Below are 24,946 nucleotides of genomic sequence, written 5' to 3'. Positions count from 1 at the left end.
TGGTGTGTGGGCTTCTCACTGCGGTGGCTTCTCTTGTCGCGGAGCACGGGCTTCAGTAGTTGTGGCGTGAGGGCTCAGTGGTTGTGGCTCACGGGCTCTAGAGCGCAGGCTCGGTAGTTGTGGCACACGGGCTTAGCTGCTCCGCGGCATGTGGGATCTTCCGGGACCAGGACTCGAACCCTGTCCCCTGCATTGGCAGGCGGATTCTTAACCACTGCGCCACCAGGGAAGTCCGTAACTTTAATTCTTATGGATTATTCACACATCATTTGTAACAACAACAACAAAAAGTCAGGTCTGAGGTATTATGACAGGCTTTGTGGGAGGGGCCTCTCCCACGAGCCCTGGTCCACATGGTCCGGAGCCAGCCCCATGCATTGATGGGTCCTCCTCCCTACTACGTACAATACACAGTTAAACCCAAGGGACCTGCCTTCCTATAACTACGCAGAGACAAGAGAGAACTATTTACATACAAGGCTACTTATCTACTGAAGTACTGACAGCACTACGCAAAAGCGAGTCCTGAGATTACAGCTTCTATGAGCTCAAATTAGGAACTTTTGGATGGTCTGGGGGAGAGTATCTAGGGAAGTAATTGGAACAGAGACCATGATGAAGACAACAAAAGAACCTGAAGGACTTAGACGGTCTTTCAATCGTGCGAATAATAAACCTCTGCAGACTGAGGAGAAAAAAAAAACTGTTTTGGAAGAGGCCCAGTCACTGCTCAAAAGAATCAGAATTCATTCAATAAGACTCAGAATCTGCTACAAGATAGAGCAGAGAGAACATCAAAATGAAATCTTGAACTTCAGAGGATCTTGCATTCTCGTTGGCTAGACACATACAACTAACTAAAAAGGCAAACTGAAGGACTTCCCTAGGGGCACAGTGTAAGAATCCACCTGCCAATGCAGGAGACACGGGTTCGATCCCTGATCTGGGAAGATCCCACATGCCGCGGAGCAGCTAAGCCCGTGTGCCACAACTACGGAGCCCATGAGCCACGACTACTGAACCCGTGTGCCACAACTACTGAAGCCTGCGCGCCTAGAGGCCGTGTTCTGCAACACGAGAAGCCACGGCAATGAGAAGCCCGCGCACTGCAACAGAGTAGCCCACGCTCGCCGCCAACTAGAGAAAGGCTGCACACTGCGACGAAGACCCAACGCGACCATAAATAAATAAATAAATATATATATATAAAGGCAAACTGAAGATGCATTTTGTAGACAAAGTACAAACTATGTTTTTTATAAAATGCAATGCAAATGAATGATCTTGATGGAATAAAGGACATGCAGTAGAACTACACAGAGAAACAGGGAAAAGTTGTTTTTATTTTCTATAAAAGTAATATATATGCTTACATAAGTAGGAAAAATAAAAGTAAATCCCCTTTAATTAAAAATAAATACATATTACATTTTGGTGAAAATCATTACTATGTCCCCCCATTAACTTTTTTACACTCAAAATTTGGACCTAAAAACATAAAAAACCTCACTCCTTTTTCAAATAAACACATCACAACCATGCTTCCACGTCTCAAAAACTCTACTTTCAGCATCAGTACCCTCAAAGCCTTTCCAGACCCCGACCACTCCAAACACCCTGGTCTCCCTCCAGTGGCAGCCAGCAACCCTCAAGTGTCCACGCAGGCAGTGTCACTCCAACCTCAAGCGGGGCCCGAGGAGTCCCTCCGACAGCCTGCAAGGCCCCTGGGACCTGCACCGGCTCCGGCCGGTTCCTGGTCTCTAACCTCCCGCCGGAAGCCCCACCTCCCGGGGCCCCTCCACAGGAAGTGCTGTCCCCACGCGACCCCCTCCTCCGCTCACAGGCCACCTCTGACAGCCCGTCTGCCCGGCCCCTCCCCTCCACCCCTCCCTCTGCTCCGTCTCTTTTCCCACCAGCACTTCTCACCCTCTGACATTTTAGAGAAGTTCCCCGTCTGTTTCCCACACGGAATGTCGGCTCTGGCAGCACAGGGGTTCGTTTGGTTTTGTTCTGACTGGGGCCTCCTAAGCGCCACAAATTTCCGCTGATTCAGGGGCGATTACTACTGGCTGTGCGGTGCCCATCTCACAGTGTAACTAACCACGCACCCCCGCCACCCCGGGGGCAGTTAGGGTGTTGTGAACACCGCGACTTCAGTGCCTGTGCTCGCTATTCAGAGGGTGGTCTGAGCGACACAAACCTCCCCGGGAGCTGATCAGGAGTGCAGAACCCCAGGCCCTATCCCAGGCCTACGGAGCTGGCACCTGCGCACCTGCGTCCCGCGCACACGGACGGGCCTGGACCAGGGTGCGGCGAGCAAGCCCAGCACAGACCGAGGAGGCTCCTCTCTCTCGGGTCACCGGAGCTGTGCTTGCCCCCTGCCACCCACCCGCCCTGGCCCCGGCTGCACAAGCTGCAGTGGCCATCTTCAGTCACCAAACTGCCCTCAAAAGAGAGAGAATACCAATTCACACCCCACGTCAATCCGGGTTCCAGAAAGGAAACATACACACGGCACACCTGAATTAGGGATTACGGACAACGGTGTGGGTGCACAGGGAGGATGCCTCGAGGGATAAACACCCTGATCTCATGCTCTTCTCGCCCTCCCGCCCTTCCTCCTCTGGCCAAGCAGAGACCAGAGCACAAAACCTGCACTGTCCGCCCACAGGACAGAGGGCAGAGCAGGAAGGGCGGAGCGAGGATCTGGGGGCAAACGGGACTCCCTGGAGTGGAGCGCCACCGCAGCACCAGAGGAAGCCTTTCCCTCTGCCCCAGTTGGCTGTGTTTTCGTTTTATGTGATGATATTTAGCAGCCAAGTGGTAAGGAAAGTAAACTAGAACTTAAGGCACCAGAGAGAAGGCAGCCATCTCAGCAGGGGCAGGAGGGTGTCTGTGCCAGCACACAGCTGTTGTGGTCCTTCCTGGCTTGGAAATTACTTGATCTGAAGGGAGATCAAGGACCACTAAATTTTGGAAGCAGGATGATGGCCTTATTGAAAAACGCCTGAGAAAGCTTACATTGGAGGAGGAAAGGCAGACAAACCAGCGCAAGGCCTGCTGTGGAAACACAGGCACGAAGCAATGACGACGGCTGCAAAGAACAAGACTTTGAGGTGTTTTCATTCCAATTTCACATGCCCGACATTCTCTTAAAAACAATAATAAAACTCTTTAAAATCACTGGTTATTTCCAATTCTCTGGCATCTGAGTGGCAGAAATGGTCATTAGCCGCCAAATATATATGATCATTATAAAAATATGATGAATCCTCACACAGGTTTGATAGATAAGAAGTAGTCAGAAAGAAGAGCTTAATCAGAAGCAGGACAACAACTACAAATAAACATATGAAAAGATCTTCAATGCCATCGGGACATGCACACCCAAACCACAGTGGCTATTTAAAATCAACACCACCACCACAGAGACAACAGCAAGTACAGGTGAGGATGTGGAGAAACCGGAACCCTCATGCACTGTTGGTGGGAACATAAAATGGTGCAGCCGCTTTACAGAACAGTTTGGCTGTTCCTCAAAATGTAAACACAGTTACCATATACTCCAGCAATTTCACTCCTAGGTACATACCCAAGAGAAGTGAAAACATGCTCACATAAAACGTCCATACAAAACATTCATAGCATTAATTAATAAGAGCCAAAAAGTAGAAACGACCCAAATGTCCACCAACTGATGAATGGATAAGCAAAATGTGGTATACCCATACAAGGGAATATTATTCAGCCATACAAAGGGATGAAGTACTGATACATGCTACAACGTAGATGAATCTTGTAAACATCAATGTAGATGAATCTTGTAAAAAAATCTTGTAGGTGAATCTCTTAAACATTATGCTTAAGAGAATGAAAAGACAAGCCATAGACTGGGAGAAAACTGCACAATACATATATGATAAAGGACTTGTATCCAAAATACACAAAGAACTCTTAAAATTCAACAAGAAAACAAACAACCCAAATAAATAATGGGCAAAAGATCTGAACCTCACCAAAGATACACAGATGGCAAATAAACAGATGAAAAAAGCTCATCATCACATGGCATCAGTGAAATGCAAATTAAAACAAGATACCACTGGAACTACGGTGGCCAAAATCCAAAACACTGGCAACATCAAATGCTGGCGACGATGTGACACAAAAGGAACTCTGATTTACTGCTGGTGAGAATGCCAAATGGTACGGCCACTTTAGGAGACAGTGTAGCGGCTTCTTACAAAACTATACATACTCTTACCATATGATCCAGTAATTGCACTCCACGGTATTTATCCATAGGAGCTGAAAACTTACGTCTACACAAAAACTTGCACACAACTATTTATAGCAGCTTCATTCATAACTGCTAATGACTGGAAGCAACCGAGATGTCCTTCAACGGGTAAATGGAAAAACAAACCGTGGTACATCTAGACAAGGGTGTATGATTCAGCGATAAAAAGAAATGAGCTACCAGACCATAAAAAGACATGGAGGAACCTTAAATGGATATTGCTAACTGACAGAAGCCAATCTGAAAAGGCTACATACTGTATGATTCCACCTATATGCCATTCTGGAAAAAGGCAAAACTATGGAGACAGTAAAAGGTCAGTGGTTGCCCGGGGTAGGGGGAAGGAAGGATGGAGGGATGGATAGGTGGAACACACACGATTTTTAGGGTAGTGAAACTACTGTTTGATACTGTGATGGTGGATCCATTTGTCAAAACCCAAAGAGCTATTTGACACAAAGATTGAACCCTAATGAAATTATGGACTTGAGTTAATAATGTATCAATACCGGTTCATCAATAATAACAAGGTACCTAAATAATGTAAGATGTGAATAATAGGGAAACTCTTAGGAGGGGTATGTGGGAACTCTATCTTCTGCTCAGTTTTTCTGTAAACCTAAAATTGTTCTAAAAAAATAATAAAGCTATTGATAAAAAAAATGTTAAGTCAGAGAAGCCAGACACAAAAGATTACACATGATATGATTCCATTTACCTGAAATATGCAGAATAGGTAAATGCATAGACAGAAAAGAGATCAGTGGTTGCCGGGGGAGGGCTAACAGGGAGTCACAGCTTAGCAAGTCAAGGTCTCCTTCTGGGGTGATGGAAATGTTTTGGAACTAGATAGAGGTGATGGTTACACAACACAGTGAATGTACTAAATGCCACGGAATTCTTCACTTTGAAGTGGTTAATTTTATGTTATGTGAATTTCACCTTGATTACGAAAAAAGCAGAGTAAAAATAAAAAGGTCATATTAAAGCAACTCTATCTGGTTAGGTGACCTTTTTGATGTCCCACAGAAATTCAAACACTGTCGTCCTGATTCAAAACACCTAAACTGTGAGAGTAACCACAAAGTGACTCCACCTGGGGCCACTCGGGGGGCTACTGCACAACTGGCCAGAGGCCAGTGGGGCTTGGACTAGGCTGTGCACAGAGCAGGAGAGAAGAGGACTCAGGATACACGCGTCATCAGGACATACCAACGGACTGGATGCTGGGAAAAGTGGTTTTAAAGACGATTCGGTTTTCAGATTGGACAACCAGGCAGTGGGGCCACTAGCTGAAATGTCAGAGGGGAGTGGGACGAGGGGTCAGGAGTTTGGTTTTGTCTGTTGAGTTCAAGATGCCCACTGGACAGAGGTGGAGACATCGAGGAGAATGTGGTACACAGGAGTCCAAAGAGCAAGGGTACAGACAGGGCTACATATATAAATTTGGAAGTTACTGGTAGGTGGACAAATATTAGAGGATTAAGGACACCAATTTTTTACCATATGTTTTAAATATTATTCCCCACTCGACTTCATGCTCTTTTTGGCCAAACAGAATTTTAAAAGTTATGGAGTCAAAAACATACACCCCCTGACCTGATCATTTCTGTCTTTGGTGTCATAACTTAAAAGGCTTTCCTTATCCTGAGATCCTAAAAGTGTTCATCTACTTTCTATTCTGTCTTTTCATGATCCCCTTTTTAATATTTTTATTTTTAAACCATATGGAATTTGTTATTGCATTAGAAACAGACCTAACTTTTTTCCCGAATGGTTAGCCATTTTCACAGCACAATTTACTCAATCATCCATCTTTTTCTACTGTTTTGAAAACCCTTCTTCATGATATTCTTAAGTCCCAAACACATGTGGGTCTGTCTGGGATTCTATTCTATTTCACTGACCCTCTGTGCATGCCTGAGCCAGTACTGCCCTACTTTAATTATGGTAGCTCCATAATACGTTAATGTTTCTCATGATAACTACCCCAAACAATGCATTCTCAGAATTTTATTAGTTATTATCACATGTTTACTCATCACACAGACCTTAGAATGGTTCTGTCAAGTTCCAAGAAAAATAAAGAGGGATTTGACTGGTGGGGTGCTCAATTCATAAATTGGCGTTTTTACAATATCACGAATTCCTACTCACAAAAAATAATCAATTTTTCCATGATTTTTATGTTCTTCAGCCAAGTTTTATGGCTTTCATCAAATAGATTTTATTCACTTCTTGCTTATTCCTAGGTATTTTATCCTTTTTGTTGGTGTTATGAGTGGGAGATTTTTCTATTACAGAGAGGCAAACAGGTTCAGGCACAAACATTTACTTTGTATCCAGCCACTCCTGTAACTATTTTTGATTCCAATAACTTTTAGATGATACTTTGGGTTTACTACTTATGCTGTTAATTTTGTTCCTTCCTTTCTAGTAGATACACCTACTGTTTTTCCTTTTATTTAACTGAGTAGAATCTCCAGCACATCACTGAATTATTAGATTAGTAGTTGGCATTCTTGACTTGTTCCAGTCTGAAATAAAAATGTCTCTGTGCAGGGATAACTTTTCCTCGTCCCGGAAACAACTTCAGGCACTCTAACTACTAGGTATTTGTGACTGTTATCTGTAACTGAGCACTAAATGACTTCCTCTTTGATCATGTCGTTTATATAAGATAGGTGAGATGACAGGATCAATGTCAAAACTATTTGGGGGAAAAAAAGTCACATTCAAGGAGACAGTCGCCTGAGTATTAATTATAAAAACAACATAAAAGAAAATAACTATTTAGGTATATTTATTATATCCCTAATTAACTATATAAACATTGGACGAAATTGTTTTAGAAGGTTCAATTCAAGATTTAAGTCTTTAAAGATGTGGTATATATACACAATGGAATATTCCTCAGCCGTAAAAAAGAATGAAATAATGGCATTTACAGCTACATGGATGGACCTAGAGATGATCCTACCAAGCGAAGTAAGTCAGAAGGAGAAAGACAAAAACCTTGTGGTATCACTTATACATAGAATCTAAAATATGACACAAGTGAACTTATCTACGAAACAAACAGACTCACAGACAGAGAGAAAAGACTTGTGGCTGCCAAGGTGAGGGGTGGGATCGGGGAGGGATGGATTTCGAGTTTGGGATTAGCAGATGCAAACTCATATATAGGATGGAAAAACAACAAGCTCCTAATGTATAGCACAGGGATCTATATTCAATATCCTGTGATAGACCATAACAGAAAATATGAAAAAGAATATATATATATGAATCACTTTGCTGTGCACCAGAAACTAACACAACACTGTAAATAAACTATCCTTCTATAAAATAAAAAAAAGATTTAAGGGGCTTCCCTGGTGGCGCAGTGGTTGAGAGTCCGCCTGCCGATGCAGGGGACGCGGGTTCGTGCCCCGGTCCGGGAAGATCCCACATGCGGCAGAGCGGCTGGGCCCGTGAGCCGTGGCCGCTGGACCTGCGCGTCCGGGGCCTGTGCTCCGCAACGGGAGAGGCCACAACAGTGAGAGGCCCGCGTACCGCAAAAAAAAAAAAAAAAAAAGATTTAAGTCTTTTAATCTACTTCAAAAACACCTACATTTAAAACATTCTCCTTATACATTCTCCAATACTTTTAAGAATGTTATTAGTAAAAAAATTTGTGAAAGACTAGAAAAGGGCATTTTACTTTGTCAGAAGAGCTTTAATCTGTACTAGACAGAGGAAGGAGCATGCAGGCAACCCGGCAGCTCTTTTCCCTGAAGTTACCAAGAATTAAGATGCAGGTTCCCACCTAAAATGCTGAAGATGCCCTGGTCTCCTCAGCAAATATTTACACGTTCTGAAAACATGCAAGATTACAAAAATTCCAAAGCAAGATTCAAACCACAATTTTTTTTTTTTTTTTTTTAAGAACACCTACGATTCAAAATGAGAACGTCCTGGTAACTGCAGTGAAGTACATAAGGAAAGAAAGCATTAAATCATCACTCCTGGACTGTGCAATTATATTCCCAAGGACTCATACGATAAGATTACTATTACCAAGGCAGTCTTTAAAATAATATTTACTGTAGAAAGTGTATTTTAAAAAAAACCAAATTCATAAGTGTTTCATAGAAATACAAATATATCAGAAGCATAACAAAATAAGTGTTTAAGGTATGGTTACATATATTTTTATGACAGTATCATAACACATGAACTATTTTATAGTGAGTGTGAGTGTGTGTGTATGTGTGTGTGTTTCTCTTTTTGCACCGTATCCTACATGAGATTCAGTTGTGGTTAGGCTCCCCTGTAACAGTCATCAGTCTATGCTAGCAAAGTTCCCAAATCTACCGCTGATGTCATAGTACAGGAAAAATTAAACTTGCTGGGAACATTATCACCATGTGAGCAATACTCCCATTTCTTAAAAAGGTGAGGCTACGTAAATCCCCATGGTCCCCAGTCACCCACTCCCCAGCAGGTGGAGTCACATGTCACAAAGGGGGGACCACCTCCGTTTTCTCATCAGCAGCGTAGACCCCGCCTTGCCTTTCTCCGGTTACTGTAAAGCTGTCACAGTTAACAAACCAGAAAATTAGTAGAGAGGGTTTGAAAACTGTGAAGCCACACACACACACACACACACACACACACACAAGCAGTCACTTCGGTTACGTGGTGCTGAGGAGGAGACGGAAAAGGACAGAGTTCTTACGAAACTCTGCAGGTGCCGCCCTAAGTTCTCTTCTCCCATGACGTGTCGGCACAAGGTTAAACACCAGGAAAGAGAAACCAGTGAAAATATTCCTGCTGCTGAGGACCTCAGGTTAGCAGGTGGCTAAATAAATGAAGTTCTCTCTACTCAAAAAGGTCCTTCTTTAGGGGACAGACCCATATCTAAAAGGCCCGTTTGCCACAGGGGAGTACAAAGGGCTCACAGGGGTGACACAGCGATGGGCTGAAAGCACAGAAGTCCACTTGCAGTCCCTGCCCTGGACAGTTTAGACAGAGACGAGAGGAGAGCAAAGTGACCGTGAAGTCAGCAAAAACACCTTTATTTATCTCCCTCTGCGGGCACAGCAGGACTCCTTTGGACACCGAAGTTTAGGGATAAGTTTACATGCACGTGTCTCTCTAAGTCCTAAGTCTACAAACACGGGGGGATCAACAGTGAGTCAGACTGGACACCCCCCCGCCACCCGTGTCGTGACTAATTTTCCATTCAGGTCCCTCCTGTCTCTGACCTATTTATGAGATCTATAATGGTGTTGCCCGACTTTTCAGTGCATCACTAACTCTGCAGTCTCCCTTTTGCTCTCATTTTATTGTTTTATTATACCCTTGAGCTCTGGTTTTACATCATCTAGATGTTTCTTGTTCTTATACAATATAAAGCACTCTCGGGCAATCTACTTCTGTGTCAGTTTACCTTTTTTTCCAGACTTGGTTTTTCATCTGCCTTTTGCACACTAAAGGTGCCATGCCATTCCTTTCCAACTTTCTCTTGCTTAACTCCCCAACCTTTATTCTTTGACTTCAATTTCCCTGATACCACTTCTACCTTAGTTGACATCCCAGATCAGAATTAGAGTTCGACACTGTACATTGCTTTCAATTTATGTCTGAGGGGATGGAGGTGAAGAAAGCTGAAAACCATGGATTCTCTTCCGAAACCCCGCCCAAAGCCCTCCACCTGCCCTCCTCTCCCCGTCTCCCGAGCTTTGGCTTGGCTCCGTGCTCTGGCGGCAGCTCACGGTTGGCCCTTGCAGCCGGCCCTCTGCTGGAGCAGACCTCTCCAGGCCCCGGAACTGCTTCTCTCCAAACTGGAAGCTGTCAGTACAAATGTTCAGGATTCTGCTGACTCACCTTCCTTCCTCGATGTTACTTTCAGGAGGAGGAGCTGAGGTTAAGAGACACACAACACAGCCCTAGAATCCTCTCCTTTTGTCCCTGGATGCAGTGTTTTTAAGATGTTAGCTTGGACCATATAATACTGCCATTTTTGTAAGTCAAAAAGGGTCAAATATCAGAATTCTATACAGTTCACGTGTAATCATGTTCTTTTCCCTTCCTTGATTACTTCTGCTGAATTTTTCTATATTCATATGTAAGATTATTTTTTAAATGCACACATGGCTGTTTATGTATGCAGCTATACCACTAGGGAATGGGAGAAGATTCTCTGATCCGGCCTCACTCTAACATATTCCCCCAGACGGAGCTTTGAAAAAGGAGATCAAGGCAACCCTCTGCTTGAAACGCTGCAATCCGCCCCCTGTTGCCGCTAGGATCACCTGGGCCTGGAAGGCCCTGCCGGGTCTCACCCGGGTTCCCTCTCCCACCTCCCCACCCATCGTTTCCACAGAGCTTCTTTCATTCCTTCCAGTTTCTTTCTGGCCTTCCTACCTCAGGGCATTTGCTCCTGCTTCCTCTGTGCGAATTCCTTCTTTCCAGCTTGCCACAGGGCTGTGCCTTTTCTTCCTTCAGGAGTTACAGAACACCCCACTGAGAGATGCACGGGCTGTAAGGACACGGCACGGGGCTGATGGCAGCTCTACCCACAGGAGCGAGGAATTCTCCGTCTTGTTCTTTGCTATATCCCAGTACCTGGGGAATCTGTTGAATAAGTTAATTCACTCAAGGAGGGTGAACTAATTCATGTAGAAGGAGGCTCTGCATTTTGTGCTGCTCCACAGAACACTGTGTCAAATGGGTCCAAGTGTGTCAGAGTCTCCAAAACATCTCCATGGCAAGGAAGCTCCTTCAGTGAGGTGAGCTCCCCGACATGGGAGAAGTGGGAGGTTAGAAACCCAGCAACTCCTAGGCTTGCAGGCGCTAACGTCTCACATAAGCCAGTAAGCACAGCGAGCTTCTTCTACTTTCTATGAGGAAACAGAAAGTGATGGTGTCCTTCGGGTACAACTACATTTATGCCTAAAATAATGATCACTTTGCTATTTCCTCTCGTGGCAGAGAAAGAGCCAAACGGATCCGTCAACAAGGGAGTTCCAGCCCCGTGGGTGCCCCAGGCAAGCTCGTACTCCCGAGTCTCCAGCTTCCTCTTCCGCTCCCAAGTCTAGAGTCAACGTGGAGATCAAAACAGGAGTCAGAGATAGATAGATGGAGATCAAAATACTGGCTTTCCTACTAATAAAAGCCAGATGGGAGAGTTTGGTTTTCGATTTGCAGCCAAGTAGGTCTGCTCCCTGGCACAGCTGGACCAACACAGGCAGGGCCACGCCTACAGCTTAGGGCTGAGAACCGGCCCCTGTGGGCAGGCGGCCGGAGCCCACTCCTCCCTGCCCCCTGCAGAGGGGGCAGAGGGATGGCGAGAGAGGCAAAAATACAACTGCATCTGGAAAATGAAAATCCCTCCCGTCAGAGTAAAAAAAACCCCAACGGGGCTACTGAGCGGGTCCAATGAGATAACAGAGAAGGTGCTTTAAACACAAACCCAGAAGCTCCCCACACCAAGGAAAGGTACTACTCGTTCTGGGCAGAGACGGTGCCCAACACATAAACACACACGTAAGGATCTGTTGGCGTGGCCTCCTGAGATGATTACTTTTAATGAGACATCTGCTTTAACCAGTCTGTTCTGCTAGTTCTGGCCTGTTTGTTTAAAAACACAGTCCCATTACTGTGTTCTCATCGGCTCATCTCGGGAGTCCCCGCCCCCTGCCCCCGCCTTGTGGTCCACGTCACTGCTCGCTTCTAACAGAGCTTTCAACATCCATCTACCTAATCGAGTCATCAGACCCCTGGGGAAAACATTTCCCTTCCCCAGCCTAAAACTAAAATTATAGAACTTCATTTCCTTGAAGAAAACCACAAAAAACAAAAAATCCCAACACTTTAAGTGGCCACAAAAAGTATAAATAATTTTGGGGTCATCTCCTGCGTGCCAACAATTGTAGATGGAGAACTCAGTGTCAGTGGAAAACACAGATTAAAAATCCTGCTGACAGGTGTTATAAAAAATTCCAAAAACAAACCTCTGAAGCAGCTGTTCCCTTTTACCTGTAAGGGAAACCATCAGTAAGGTGAGACTTTAATTACTTCCTTTCCTTTCTCGGTAAATGTCAAGTCTTTTGCTTGTAACACTGAGTATCTTGTCTTACAGAGACGCACAAAGATTTACCTTGAAAACGAATGCAATCTGCATCACAGGGCGTGCTGTCAGTGACGGTGGAGCTTGCTACAAGCTTCTCTGCGGTCTAAGTCAGTGATGTGGCCCCGGGATATTTACTGTCACACTAGAGCAGGTGAATCTCATCGTACAACCTGTATTCGGTTGTATACAACCTTCAGCTAGGCTAGGGCTCCCCGGTCCTGCCAGTGACTTAACCAGGGATGTCCCCTTTCCTGCCCTGCCCTCCCTTGTGTTTCCCATCCCCACTGAAGCCTACCAGGCAGAGAAGCACCGTGGAAGGAGGACTCGCCATCGTGCAGACAGCACAACACAAAGGGCTTGGCCCGGAATGATGGGTGCAGGTTTCCCATGGCCCTAACCTCTCCCCTGGCCTTCCCTGGATATGGCAGGGAACCTCCGTGGCTGCCCCAGAAGGCACTCAAGGCCTCGGTGGAACCCACACCGCGCACATCACCAGAACACCCCACCGAGGTAACGACAGTATTAACACAGCACAGGACACAAGTTCTCTGAGTCTGAGCAATCCCTTGCTTTGGAGTTTCTGCTCAAGTTCACACAGTCACTTGACTGCCTAAGGCCTGGGCGTGCTGGCTAACACGAGTGAATGTTCATTAAGGCCGGTGTGCTGCCGAGTCTAACAGGGCCATTTGACAAGGCTGGTGCCGTGGCTTGTAGACCAGACGGTAAAATGGATGCCCAGGTTCAGAGAGAAGTGCCAGCTACTGAATACTTGGCCTGTGCTTCCTTAACAAAGCAGGATCAGGAGCGGTTTCCTCCCCTCGGCACCCAGAACAAGGGCCCTGCTGCTCTCCCACTACCTCTATCCTCTTGCAAATACTCTCAAGAGCAACAACTGTTCCTGTTCTGTCCTCTGGATGCTGCACCTCCAGAGCACAAGTTCCAAATGATTCAGTTCACCGTACCAAGCAGAAGCGACGGCGTCTCTAACCGACACACTCACGCAGGATGCAAACTATGCCTTCCGTTCCATAAACCACATACCTGGACCTACCTGAACATTTATCCTAATGGGAGATAAGTATCTTAACGCACAAAAGAATCATGCAAAAAGATGACTATCACATGGTCAGCAACTATTCTTCGTACCTTGTTCACTCTAAGAGGGCAATGCGTTGTAGCTAAGCAGCTGCTCTGTCCAGCCCACTTGACAGAAGATGCAAAGAGGACTCTACTGCTTTTGTTTAACTCCAAACTACAGTAGCTATAACATGAAGTAAACCAGCCTGTCTTTAAGGGACGGCACTGCCCTTCAGGTAATGTAAGTTAAGCATTAGGTCCATTACACAACATTAGCTTCTTTGGTTTGAAGATCACCCGATCGTTAGATCTGTAGGTAAGACTTCAGTTTAAATCTTCAGTTCCATTTAAAACCGGTAAGATCCACGTCCCCACTCTCAACTATGTAACAACAAAAAAGAATTATGAGCTGCCAACAGAACACTATCTGGCATCAAGCACAGCTATATCCCAAATCCCACGGGACAGATGACTAAAGGTCAAACACTGCTCCCTGAAAAACAGATTTGGTTAAAATAATCAACATGTCAACCTGAAAGCTGGAGGGGGAAACCAACTGTCCATGTGCTCTGAATCCCCAACAATGGCCAGAGGGCAGTCTCTGGATTTTTTTAACCAATGGAAAAAGATGTTGTTGTTTTTGTTTTTTGGCATTACTAAAGGACCAACCATCTGTGTCCACATGTAAAAGTAAACTTGCTTACTTAAATGCACTTTGCCAAAAAAGCAATAAAAACCCAACTGTTCTTCCAGACCCCAGAAGCACATTTGTGCTTCTCTCTCACGCAAACCCACTGTAGCATCAAGCCCAGAGTGCAGCTTCGGAACCCAAGAAACAAAGATTCTGCAGGTCAGGAGTTTCAAAGTGCTTCAAAATTCCAGACAGCAGTGGAGGCTTCTTCTAAGTCTTCTTCACCTTAGCAAAAAGGTAAATATAATACAGCAAACAATTCTAAAAAAATGATAATAAAAGATTTTTTAAAACCTAACATAATCTTGGTATTCTACAACAGAAGATCTTCAACTGCAGTCCACAGGGCACATGTGGGCCCACTCTTGGGATTCAGCATGTCCAGGGAGCTCCTTGAAACTATGTGCACGCACACGAATTTCATAGGAAGAAGGTCCAGCTTTCAGCCACAGAGCATCGTGACCACAGGTGCCTAGCAAGCCGTCTCATTACAAGTCCTTGGCACCAGAAAGTTCTGTCTCACTCCTACATTCATTCTTTAATACCTCTACTTACTAGAACTCTGTCTTAACTGATAGACAAACGTAGGGCACTGAGATGGTCTCAGCTGTGAGTTCTTCTCCACCTGCTGGACTCCTGCAGGGCCCTTGCAGGCCAGCTCACATCATGCCTCCTTGGCAGGCTTTCCTGGGTACCTCAGCCAGTTAACCTTCCCTACTCACCACTGGGCCACCTCCCTGCCTCTGCACTGGCGTTGAGTCTGGTTACACTCAGACTGAACACTAGTTACAAGAGCAACTGTCTCCCCAGCTAGTCAGAGTGCCTGCAGGGTAGGGACTGGGCAGGACTTGTCATTAAATATCCGGCTCGGGGCTTCCCTGGTGGCGCAGTGGTTGAGAGCCCGCCTGCCGATGCAGGGGACGTGGGTTCGTGCCCCGGTCCGGGAGGATCCCGCGTGCCGCGGAGCGGCTGCGCCCGTGGGCCGTGGCCGCTGGGCCTGTGCTCTGCAGCGGGAGAGGCCACGGCAGTGAGAGGCCCGCGTACCGCAATAAATAAATAAATAATATCCCTCTCCCCACCAGCACAGAGCACAAATCCTTGGATATACGGTCCAAAAATTTTGTTGAATTGAATTCTTTTGTTTCAGTGCCAACAAAAGACCACTAATTCTAATAATTACTCACAAGGTTTTAAAATCAACAATATGTACATATACAAGGAAAGTCTGCCTTTGTGTGGTTATATGATGCACCCACGCGATTCTGCATTCGATCTCCAGTCCATGTAACAAAGGACCTTCACACAGCTAACATTTTACTCACCTCTAACTGGATGTAAAAGTTGGTTAATTAAAAATCGTTCTTGAAATTACAGATGAGGGAGTGGAAGGCACGGTGAGATAAAGCCAAGCTGGTTTAAAGCCTTCCACACATGTACTGAGGCACTCGCTAGCACCAGAGGCGTTGTTAAATAATTTCTGAAGCACCAAACACATGGACACTTGGGAGAGCCCGCTTGGGAAGTGACAGACCAGCGTCTTTAAGATTATAAAAATACGGAAGCAACCTAAGTGTCCATCGACAGATGAATGGATAAAGAAGATGTGGCACATATATACACAATGGAATATTACTCAGCCATAAAAAGAAACGAAATTGAGTTATTTGTAGCGAGGTGGATGGACCTAGAGACTGTCATACAGAGTGAAGTAAGTCAGAAAGAGAAAGACAAATACTGTATGCTAACACATATATATAGAACCTTAAAAAAAAAAAAGGTTCTAAAGAACCTAGGGGCAGGACAGGAATAAAGATGCAGACGTAGAGAATGGACTTGAGGACACGGGGAGGGGGAAGGATAAGCTGGGACGAAGTGGGAGAGTGTCATGGACATATAAAAACTACCAAATGTGAAATAGATAGCTAGTGGGAAGCAGCCACATAGCACAGGGAGATCAGCTCCGTGCTTTGTGACCACCTAGAGGGGTGGGATAGGGAGGGTGGGAGGGAGATGCAAGAGGGAGGGGATATGGGGATACATGTATACACATAGCTGATTCACTTTGTTACACAGCAGCAACTAACACACCATTGTAAAGCAATTATACTCCAATAAAGATGGTAAGAAAAAAATGATTATAAAAATAAAAAGAGGGCTTCCCTGGTGGCGCAGTGGTTGAGAGTCCGCCTGCCGATGCAGGGGACACGGGTTCGTGCCCCGGTCCGGGAAGATCCCACATGCCGTGGAGCGGCTGGGCCTGTGAGCCATGGCCGCTGAGCCTACACGTCCAGAGCCTGTGCTCCGCAACGGGAGAGGCCACAACAGTGAGAGGCCCGCGTACCACTAAAAAAAAATAATAATAAAATAAAATAAAATAAAAAGAAAGATTAGGTAGTCTTATGGATAATATTTACAGGAAGTCAAAGCAACTAGTAGATTCAAATAATCCATCAAGGGGGTAGAGTGAGGCAATGAAGTTAAAGAAACAATGTGTTCAAACTCAGGCACAACCGTGATCACGAAGAGCCCTGAACCTGGAATCAAGGACCAGGAAGATGAAGACGTCTGGTCCGGTTCTGCCAAGACAGAGTAGCTCCATTCCTCCCAGGCCCTCCCCATTACAAGTGAAAAGGCTCTAGAAACAACACAACAAAACAAGCATAGGAAAGGGGGTGGGAAGAAGGTGGCAGGCTGCCTGGGACCCAGGACTTGAGGAAAGACGTGGCAGCGAGTCCCCCAGGTGTCCTGACTGTCCCTACCTGCCCAGGACAAGGTGCTGCCAGTGCCTCCAAGCTGGAAAAGCCAAAAGGCAGATGGAAAGAGCTCCAAGAGCAGCTTGTCTCCCCAGCCAAAGGGCCAGGAAAAGGGTGGTCTTACAACAGAAAACGTTTTTGACAACACCCACCCTATTCCAGCCAAAAACCAACAGAAAAACTGCAGAATCGTCCTCTGAGGTTTCAGTGGGGTTGAAAGGGAAGCTGACCTTCCACATCCCCTTCCTGTGCCCCAGAACCAGGCATGTTCCAAGTGGCCCACCACGTCGTGCTGGCAGTGGGGCCACACAGGGACCTCAGCGCCCATCCCTGCCTAGACACACAGGAAGTGTTCCCAACCCCCAACCAGGGCAGTGTTGGGCGAGGGGGAGCTGAGCCTCCACCCACCCAGTCCCAGAGGGGTAGAAGGTAGGGGGGACTGGGCCGAGTGCCACTTCTGCCCCCTCGCCTTCCCTGGTGTCAGCCAGGCCTAGGGAGAGCCGGAGCTAGAACCCCACAAACCCCTCTGTTTCCACAACAAACAGAGTCTCAGGGACCCAGAGGTCAGGAACAAGAGCTAGATGCCTATCGACAGAGTCCCAGAAGGAAGGGAGAAAAAGAGCAGGACCGAAAAAGTATGTGAAGAAATAATGGCAGAAAATATCCCAATTTTGGCAAAAGACATAAATATACAGATTTAAGAAGCTGAGCAAACCCCAAATATAATAAGCTGAAAGAAACCTATGTCCAGACAAATCATAATTAAACTTCAGGAAACCAACGACAAAGGAAAAATCTTAAAATCGGCCAGAGAGACATGACAAGCTTACAGAGGAACAGCAATTCGAATGATTTGATTTCTCGTCTGAAACCAGAGGTCGGAAGGAGGTGGCACATTTTTCAAGGACTAAAAGAAAATAAGTGTCAGCTGTGAGTCCAATCGCTAGCTAAGACATCCTTCAAGATTAAAGGTGAAATAAAGACATTCTTGGACAAGGAAAGCTGAGAGAATTTGTTGCAGGCAAATCCATGCTTAAAGACCGGCTAAGGGAAATTCTCCAAAGAGAAAGGAGAGAGTAACGGGAGAAGGCTAGAACTTCAGCAAGGAAAGGACACAGTCAGAATAGGTAAAAACAGGCATAAATATAACAAATTCTCCTATTTCTCGTGCATTTCTTAAATCCTATTTGATGACTCAAGTAAAACCATCTCATGTGGTGCTCAAAGTATAAGAAATACTTAAGACCCTGATATTTTAAAGGTGGGGAGGGTAAGGATTTCCCTGGTGGCGCAGTGGTTAAGAATCCACCTGCCAATGCAGGGGATGTGGGTTCCAGCCCTGGTCCGGGAAGATCCCACATGCTGTGGAGCAACTAAGCCCGTGAGCCACAACTACTGAAGCCCTCGTGCCTAGAGTCTGTGCTCCGCAACAAGAGAAGCCACCACAATGAGAAGCCCGTGCACAACGAAGAGTAGGCCCCGCTCGCCACAACTAGAGAAAGCCCGCGCGCAGCCACGAAGACCCAATGCAGCCAAAAATAAATAGATAAATATTTTTTAAAAAGTGGGGAGGGTAAAGGGATCTAAATGGAAATAAAGTTCCCACACTTCACTTAAAGTTGTAAAACACAGTTTCCAGTAGACTGGGATAAATTGCGTATGTATATGGTAAGCTCAGAGCAACTACCAAGAAAATGATACAAAGCTTTGATTGATACGCTACTCAAAATATCAATCAATTAAGATGTTTAAATAACCTGCAGGAAGGATAGAAACATGAAACAAAAACAAAAACATAAAATAATAAAATAGGAGACTTGTGCCCTAACATGTTAATAATTACCTTAAACGTAAATCATCTGAATATACAAATTAACAGATCGGCAGAGTAGATAAGAAAATCTGATATAACAATATGCTGTCTATAAGAAACTCATTTCAAAACAACAATGTGGGTAGGTCAAAAGGATGTAAACATATACCGTGAAAGCATTCATTAAAAAAAAAAAAAGAGTGGCTATGTTAAAATAGCTGATAAAGTAGACTTCAGAGCAAAGAAAATTACTAGAGACCAAAAGGGACATTACGTAACGACAAAAAGACCAACCCATCGGGAGGACATAATAATCCTAAATGTTTACGTACCACACAACAAAGTCTCAAAATACACGAAGCAAAACCCAATAGAACTAAAGGAGAAATGGACAATTATAGTTGGAGACTTCAACACCTCACTCAGCAACTGATAGAACTACTAAAAAGAAAATCAGCAAGGATACAGAACTCAACACCACCATCAAGCAACCGATCAAATCAACATATGCAGAAAACGCCACCAAACAACAGAATACACATTTTTTTTCAAGTACCCATGGAACAGTCACCAACGTAAGCCCACAGAGCATATACCAAGATAGACCATATTCTGAGTCATAAAACAAACCTCAAAAAATTTAAAAGAACTGAAGTCATACAAAGTATGTTCTCTGACCATAATGGAGTCACAGAAATCAGGAACAGAAAGATAACAGGAAAATCTCTCAACTCTTGGAAACTGTAACACACTTCTAAACAATCTATGGGCCAAAGAAGCTATCTCAAAAGAAAGAAAAATACATACGAAACTGAATAAAAATTAAAATGCCACATATCAAAATATGTGACTACAGCTAAAGCAGTGCTGAGGGGGAAATTTATAGCACTTAAAATGTTTACATTAGAAAAGAGGAGAGGTCTCAAGTAAATAATCTAAGTCTCTACCTCAAGAAATTTTAAAAAAAAGAGCAAAATAAAATCAGAGCAAGTAGGAGGAAAAAAATAATAAAAAGCAGAAATAAATGAAACTGAAAACAGAAAAATCAATGACATAAAAAGCCAGTTTTCAGGGGGAAAAAAAAAATCAGTAAAAGTGATAAGCCTCTAAAAGACTGAGAAAAATAAAAAGAGAAGACACAAATCACCATCATCAGGAAAGAAACATAAGATATGGCTATTCTCACCTCTCTTAATACTGGAAGTTCTAGCCACTGCAGTAAGGCAAGAAAAAGAAATAAAGGCATACCTAACTTTAGGGAAAGAAGAAATAAGTGTCCCCATTTGCAGATAACATGATGATCTACATAGAAAATCCCGAAGAATCTATAGGAAAGCTCTTAGAACCATTAAATGTATTTGGCAAGGTCACAGGACACATGATTGACACAAAAATCAATCCTATTGCTATACAGTAACAATGAGTATGTGGAAACTTAAAGTAAAAGCACAGTATCACTTACAACTGCTCTAAAGAAAATGTAATACTTAAGTATAAATGTAACAAAACATGTACAGGATCTGTATGTTGATAAGTGCAAAATACTGATGAAAGAAATCAAAGACAACCTAAATAAACAAGGACATACTATGTTCATGAATTGGAAGACTCAACATAGGAGAGATGTCAATTCTCCCCAAACTGATCTATGGTTTAATGCAAATGCTATCAAAATCACAGTAAGTTTTTTTTTTTAATACAGACATAAGAAAGTTTATTCTAAAATTTATAACGGAAAGGCACAGACCCTAGAATAGCTAAAACAATCTTGAAAAATGAAGTGGGAGAAATCACTTTGATATTAAGCCTACTATATAGCGATAGCAATCAACATCGTGTGATATTGGCAGAAGAGGAGATAGATCAGTGGAATAGAATGGAAAACCCAGAAATAGATCCACACAAATACGCCCACTTGATTTTTGACAAAGATGCAAAAGCAATTCAAAGGAGGAGGGATAGTCTTTTCAACAGATAATCCTGGAACAACTGGACATCCATAGAGAAAAAACAAAAAAATCTCCACCTAAACCTCACACCTTATACAAATATTAACCCAAAATGGATCAGGGGCTTAAAAGTAAAATGTACACCTATAAAATTTTTTTAAAACTAGGAGAAAATCTTTGGGATCTAGGGTTAGGTAAAGAGTTCTTAGACTTGACACGAAAAGCATGATCCATAAAGGGAAAAACTGACAAATTGGACCTCATCAAAATTAAAAACTTTTGCTCTGCGAAAGACCCTGTTAAAAAGGATGAAAAGACAAGCTACGGGTTGGGAGAAAATATCTGCAAAACACGTATTTCACAAAGGAGTGGTACCCAGAATATATAAAGAACATTCAAAACTCAACAATAAAGAAACAAGGAACCTAATTACAAAACGGCTACAAAGTATGAAGAGACATTTCATCAAAGAGAACATACAGACAGCAAATGAGCACAGGAAAGTATCAATAGCCACAGGGAAATGCAAATTAAAATGGCAGTAACATAGCACTTACGCACCTATCAGAAATGGCTGAAATAAAAAACAGTGACAACACCAAATGCTAGCAAGGATGCAGAGAAACTGGCTCACTCACTCATACCCTGCTGGTGGGAATATAAAATAGCACAGCCACTTCAGAAACAGGTTGGCAGGTTCTCATAAAACTAAACATGCAACTGCTACACAGCGGAGCAACTGCACTCTTGGGCATTTATCCCAGATACATGAAAATTTATGTACTTACAAAAAACATGTACACAAATGTTCACAGAAGATTTATTCATAATAGGCAGAAACTGGAAACAACCCAGATGTCCTTCAACAGGCGAATGGTTAAATGGTGTACGGTGGTAAATCCTTACCATGGATACTACTCAGCAGTTAAAAGGCAGGAACGACTGATTGTGAACACACACAGTAACTGGGGTGTATCTCTAGGGAATCACGCTGAGTGATAAAAGCCAATTCCAAAAGGTCACATCTTGCAAGACTCCATTTATATCATATTCATGAAATGACGAAATTATAGAATTGGAAAATAGATCAGTCACTGCCAGGTCGGGGGAGGGCGAAGGGTGGCAGTGGCTATAAAAGGCAACGTGAGGAATACTTGTTGTGATGGGAACGTTCTGTGTCTTCACTTTCTCAACGTCGGTATCTTGGTTGTGATATCGTACTAGTTTTACAAGATCTCACCGTTGTGGGGAACTGGTTAAAGGGTACGTAGGAGCTCTCTATTATTTATGAAAACTGCATGGGACTCTACAGTTCTCTCAGCATTAGAAGTTTAATTTAAAAAAAAAAGATCGGGTTTGGTTCCCAGCTGTGTCACCTACGAATTAGGTAACTGACCTTACGCTGCGACAATACCATTTGAAGCGTTACGAAAATTAAAGGCCATATATGAAAAGGCCCGGCACATAGCTAGTGCTTTAAAAATAGCCTGTTAACACGAACTCTATTTGTAGACACAAATATTATTCTGAAGAGTTATTATTCAAATTTCTGCTACTAGAGCCACTACAAAGCAATTCATTTAAAAAGTCTCTTCCCAAAGTGATCTGTCCAAATAAAAATGAGGGGAGAGGTAATTATTGGTTTTACAGTGAAAGATGAATTGCTAACTACTCATTGAAATGGTCAAAACAGACAAAGTGAGCTTAATATGTAATTACAATTATTAAAAAAGTTGACAAGGAAAATAGGATACTGATTAACAAATCTTGTTTCTTGCTGGTAAGGAAGTTAGTAAAAGTTAGTGTCTGTATGTACTGGGAAAAGCTAAGACTGAGTTTTCTAAAAATGCACTTAATACACTGATTTAGATTTAAGATTCTGTTTCTAAGTATTTTCTCTGCCTCCCGAGTTGAAAGAAACTGCGAGTCAATCAGCCAAATCTTCTAACCTGCTTGGTTAAGAGATCCAGAAAAGCCGCAAAAATAAAATCCAGCTCTGTGACAGAGAAAGACAATCAAATGAACTTTACCCCAGAAGACGAGGGGAATTTTAAACACACAGTTAATCCCTTGGATCATACTGGGCACCTAGCCTTTAAACTTTATGAAGTATTGGGCCAGAGCTCTGACTCACAGAGAGGCTTTTGAAAGAGGTGAAAAGGAAACGGGTGTTTTATCATTCAAATTATTCTCTTCCCGGCAGGATCCTAAAAGAGCTATTTCTATCAAAACGAAATGTTTTACTAACAAATACATCAAGTGAGAATACTGGTGCGAGATCCCTGATGCAGGCCTGGAAGTCTGGAGCCCAGGGTTCCAGGTCCCAGCGGGGAGCCACTTCATCACCAAGGCCCAGAGCTTCCTCATGGGTGAAGTGAAAGACATGTGCCCATGCGTTGGTTATACGGCCCTTTGCTAAATTTAGAGCTCCTCAGGCACCACAAAATCTCATCTCCAGAGAGGATTCTGTTTGACAAGCTTCCCTCTACCTCTGTTTTGAGACAACTTTCCTCATACCTGTAATTTGGTTTCCCCAAAATGGGCCACGGAAAGGGCAGGTGAAGGGGAAAGGAAACGGTAGAGGTAAAAAACTATAAGAAAAAAGAAAAGGAAATGACCCTATTCTGGGTACAGGAGAGGCTCTATTTTCCCCTCATCGGGTTTCTCCAGAATTCCTTTCTTTGGGGCCCTCTACTACAGGTTCACACAGTACACAGAAACTAGAACCCAAACTTGGTCAGCTCTACGCTTTTTTTTCTACAAACAAGTAGCAAATGATAAAAATGGAGCAAGGGACAGAAGGAGCACCTGGGGATTAAACACCACCTGAGAGATATGTTAAAAATTGCAACGCAAAGATTTATATCCTAACGCAAACAAAACAGTTATGTGACAATGGAGGAAATCTGAACCGGGCTGGGTACTTTACCATGTTAAGGAGTTATTAAATTTTCAGGGTTCATAAGGCATCATTTAAAAAAACATAACCACCGTACGCTTATCTGTGAGCTCTGTAAACGAACACTTTCCAGTGAATCTATACAGTGTCTGGGGTTTGCTTCAAAATCAGAGGGGCAGAGGTACAGGTGAAACAAGACGGACGCTGAATCCATCACTGCTGAAGTTGTGGAGAGGGGCCTGGGTGCTTACTGTTCCTTCTATTTTCTCTACTCTGTATATGTTGGAAATTTTCCTAATAACCAGTTTAAAAGGAGAGACGTGCGGCCGGTTTCCTCCCCAGTCTACACCGCTCTTCTGAACCTACTGGGAGGGCAGGGCAAGGACGGCACCCTGAATCCAGGAGGGGCCCTCCCCACCGCTAAAACCCCCGCGCCTCCAAAGCCCCAGAAGGTGTCCGGCTTTCCCGCTTCCTCAGTCCCCAAATCCCCGAGAAGAGCAGAGGCGAAGGCCACCAGGCCGACGGGGAGACAGGGTGCGCATCCTTGGCCGGCTCCCCCAAAGCTGGGGGCACGGGGCCGCTGCGGCCAGACCAGGGGCAGACAAAGGCGTGGGCCGCGGTGCCGGCCGGGGCGCAGGAGTCCGCGGGGCCGCACCTGCGCGCACCTGGGCGCAGGTGTGCGGGCGGGGACGCGGGGAGAGCGTACCTTAAGGATGTTGTCGAAGATGGTGTCGCGGAACTCGAGCAGCGCCTTCTGGTCGAACTCGCGGCCGTGGATGATGCGCATCTGCTTGAGGAAGGTGGACTTGCCGCTCTCGCCCGCGCCCAGCAGCAGGATCTTGACGAGGCGCCGCACGGCGCGCCGCTCGCGGGCCAGCCCCGCGTCGATGTCCCGGCTGCGCCGCCGCGCCTCGCGCTCCGCGTCGCGGGCCCCGCCGCCGCCCGCCCTGCGCTCGCGGGCCCCGCCGGCCTCGGCCGGCAGCAGGCAGCGGCTGAGGGTCCGCACCACGCCGGACATGGCCGCTCAGGCCATGGACCCCGCGGCGGGCGAGGCGGCAGCCGGCCGCTCCCTCAGGCCGCGTCCGCCGCCGCCGCCGCCCCGAGGCCCGCTCTTGCCCGCCGCTCGGCCCGGCGGAGGGGCGGGGCGACGCAGCCCGAGGCCCAGGGATTGGGCCGGCTGCCGTCCGTCCGGACGGTCGCGCCCTCCTATTGGTCCATGCTACGCCGAAAGGCGGGCATCTCTCCGGCTTTGGGGGCGGAGTCGGCGCCGAAAGAGGCGGGACCTTTGGGGTGGGGGCGCTTCTCATTGGGCGCCCGGGCCGAGGTTCTTTCTTTCAGAATGAAA

At 45.0% G+C, this 24,946-nt stretch overlaps 1 protein-coding gene across 2 annotated transcripts in view; it reads right to left on the bottom strand.

The window, feature by feature from the left end:
- Nucleotides 1-24,713, bottom strand: part of GNA12 (G protein subunit alpha 12) — a 117,718-nt gene extending 93,005 nt beyond the window's left edge. For both annotated transcript variants that reach the window (XR_004345718.1, XM_032604610.1), the window contains exon 1: nt 24,308-24,713. Coding sequence is in view for 1 of the 2 variants with exons in the window: in XM_032604610.1 (XP_032460501.1) it covers nt 24,308-24,619 (312 nt within the window). In the remaining variant the exon portion in view is untranslated. The remainder of the gene's footprint in view (nt 1-24,307) is intronic.
- Nucleotides 24,714-24,946: the final 233 nt, after the last annotated feature.

This window comes from Phocoena sinus, chromosome 15, assembly GCF_008692025.1.
Source record: "Phocoena sinus isolate mPhoSin1 chromosome 15, mPhoSin1.pri, whole genome shotgun sequence".
In the NCBI taxonomy this organism is placed as follows: domain Eukaryota; kingdom Metazoa; phylum Chordata; class Mammalia; order Artiodactyla; family Phocoenidae; genus Phocoena; species Phocoena sinus.
This window is presented reverse-complemented; position numbering and strand designations above follow the sequence as displayed.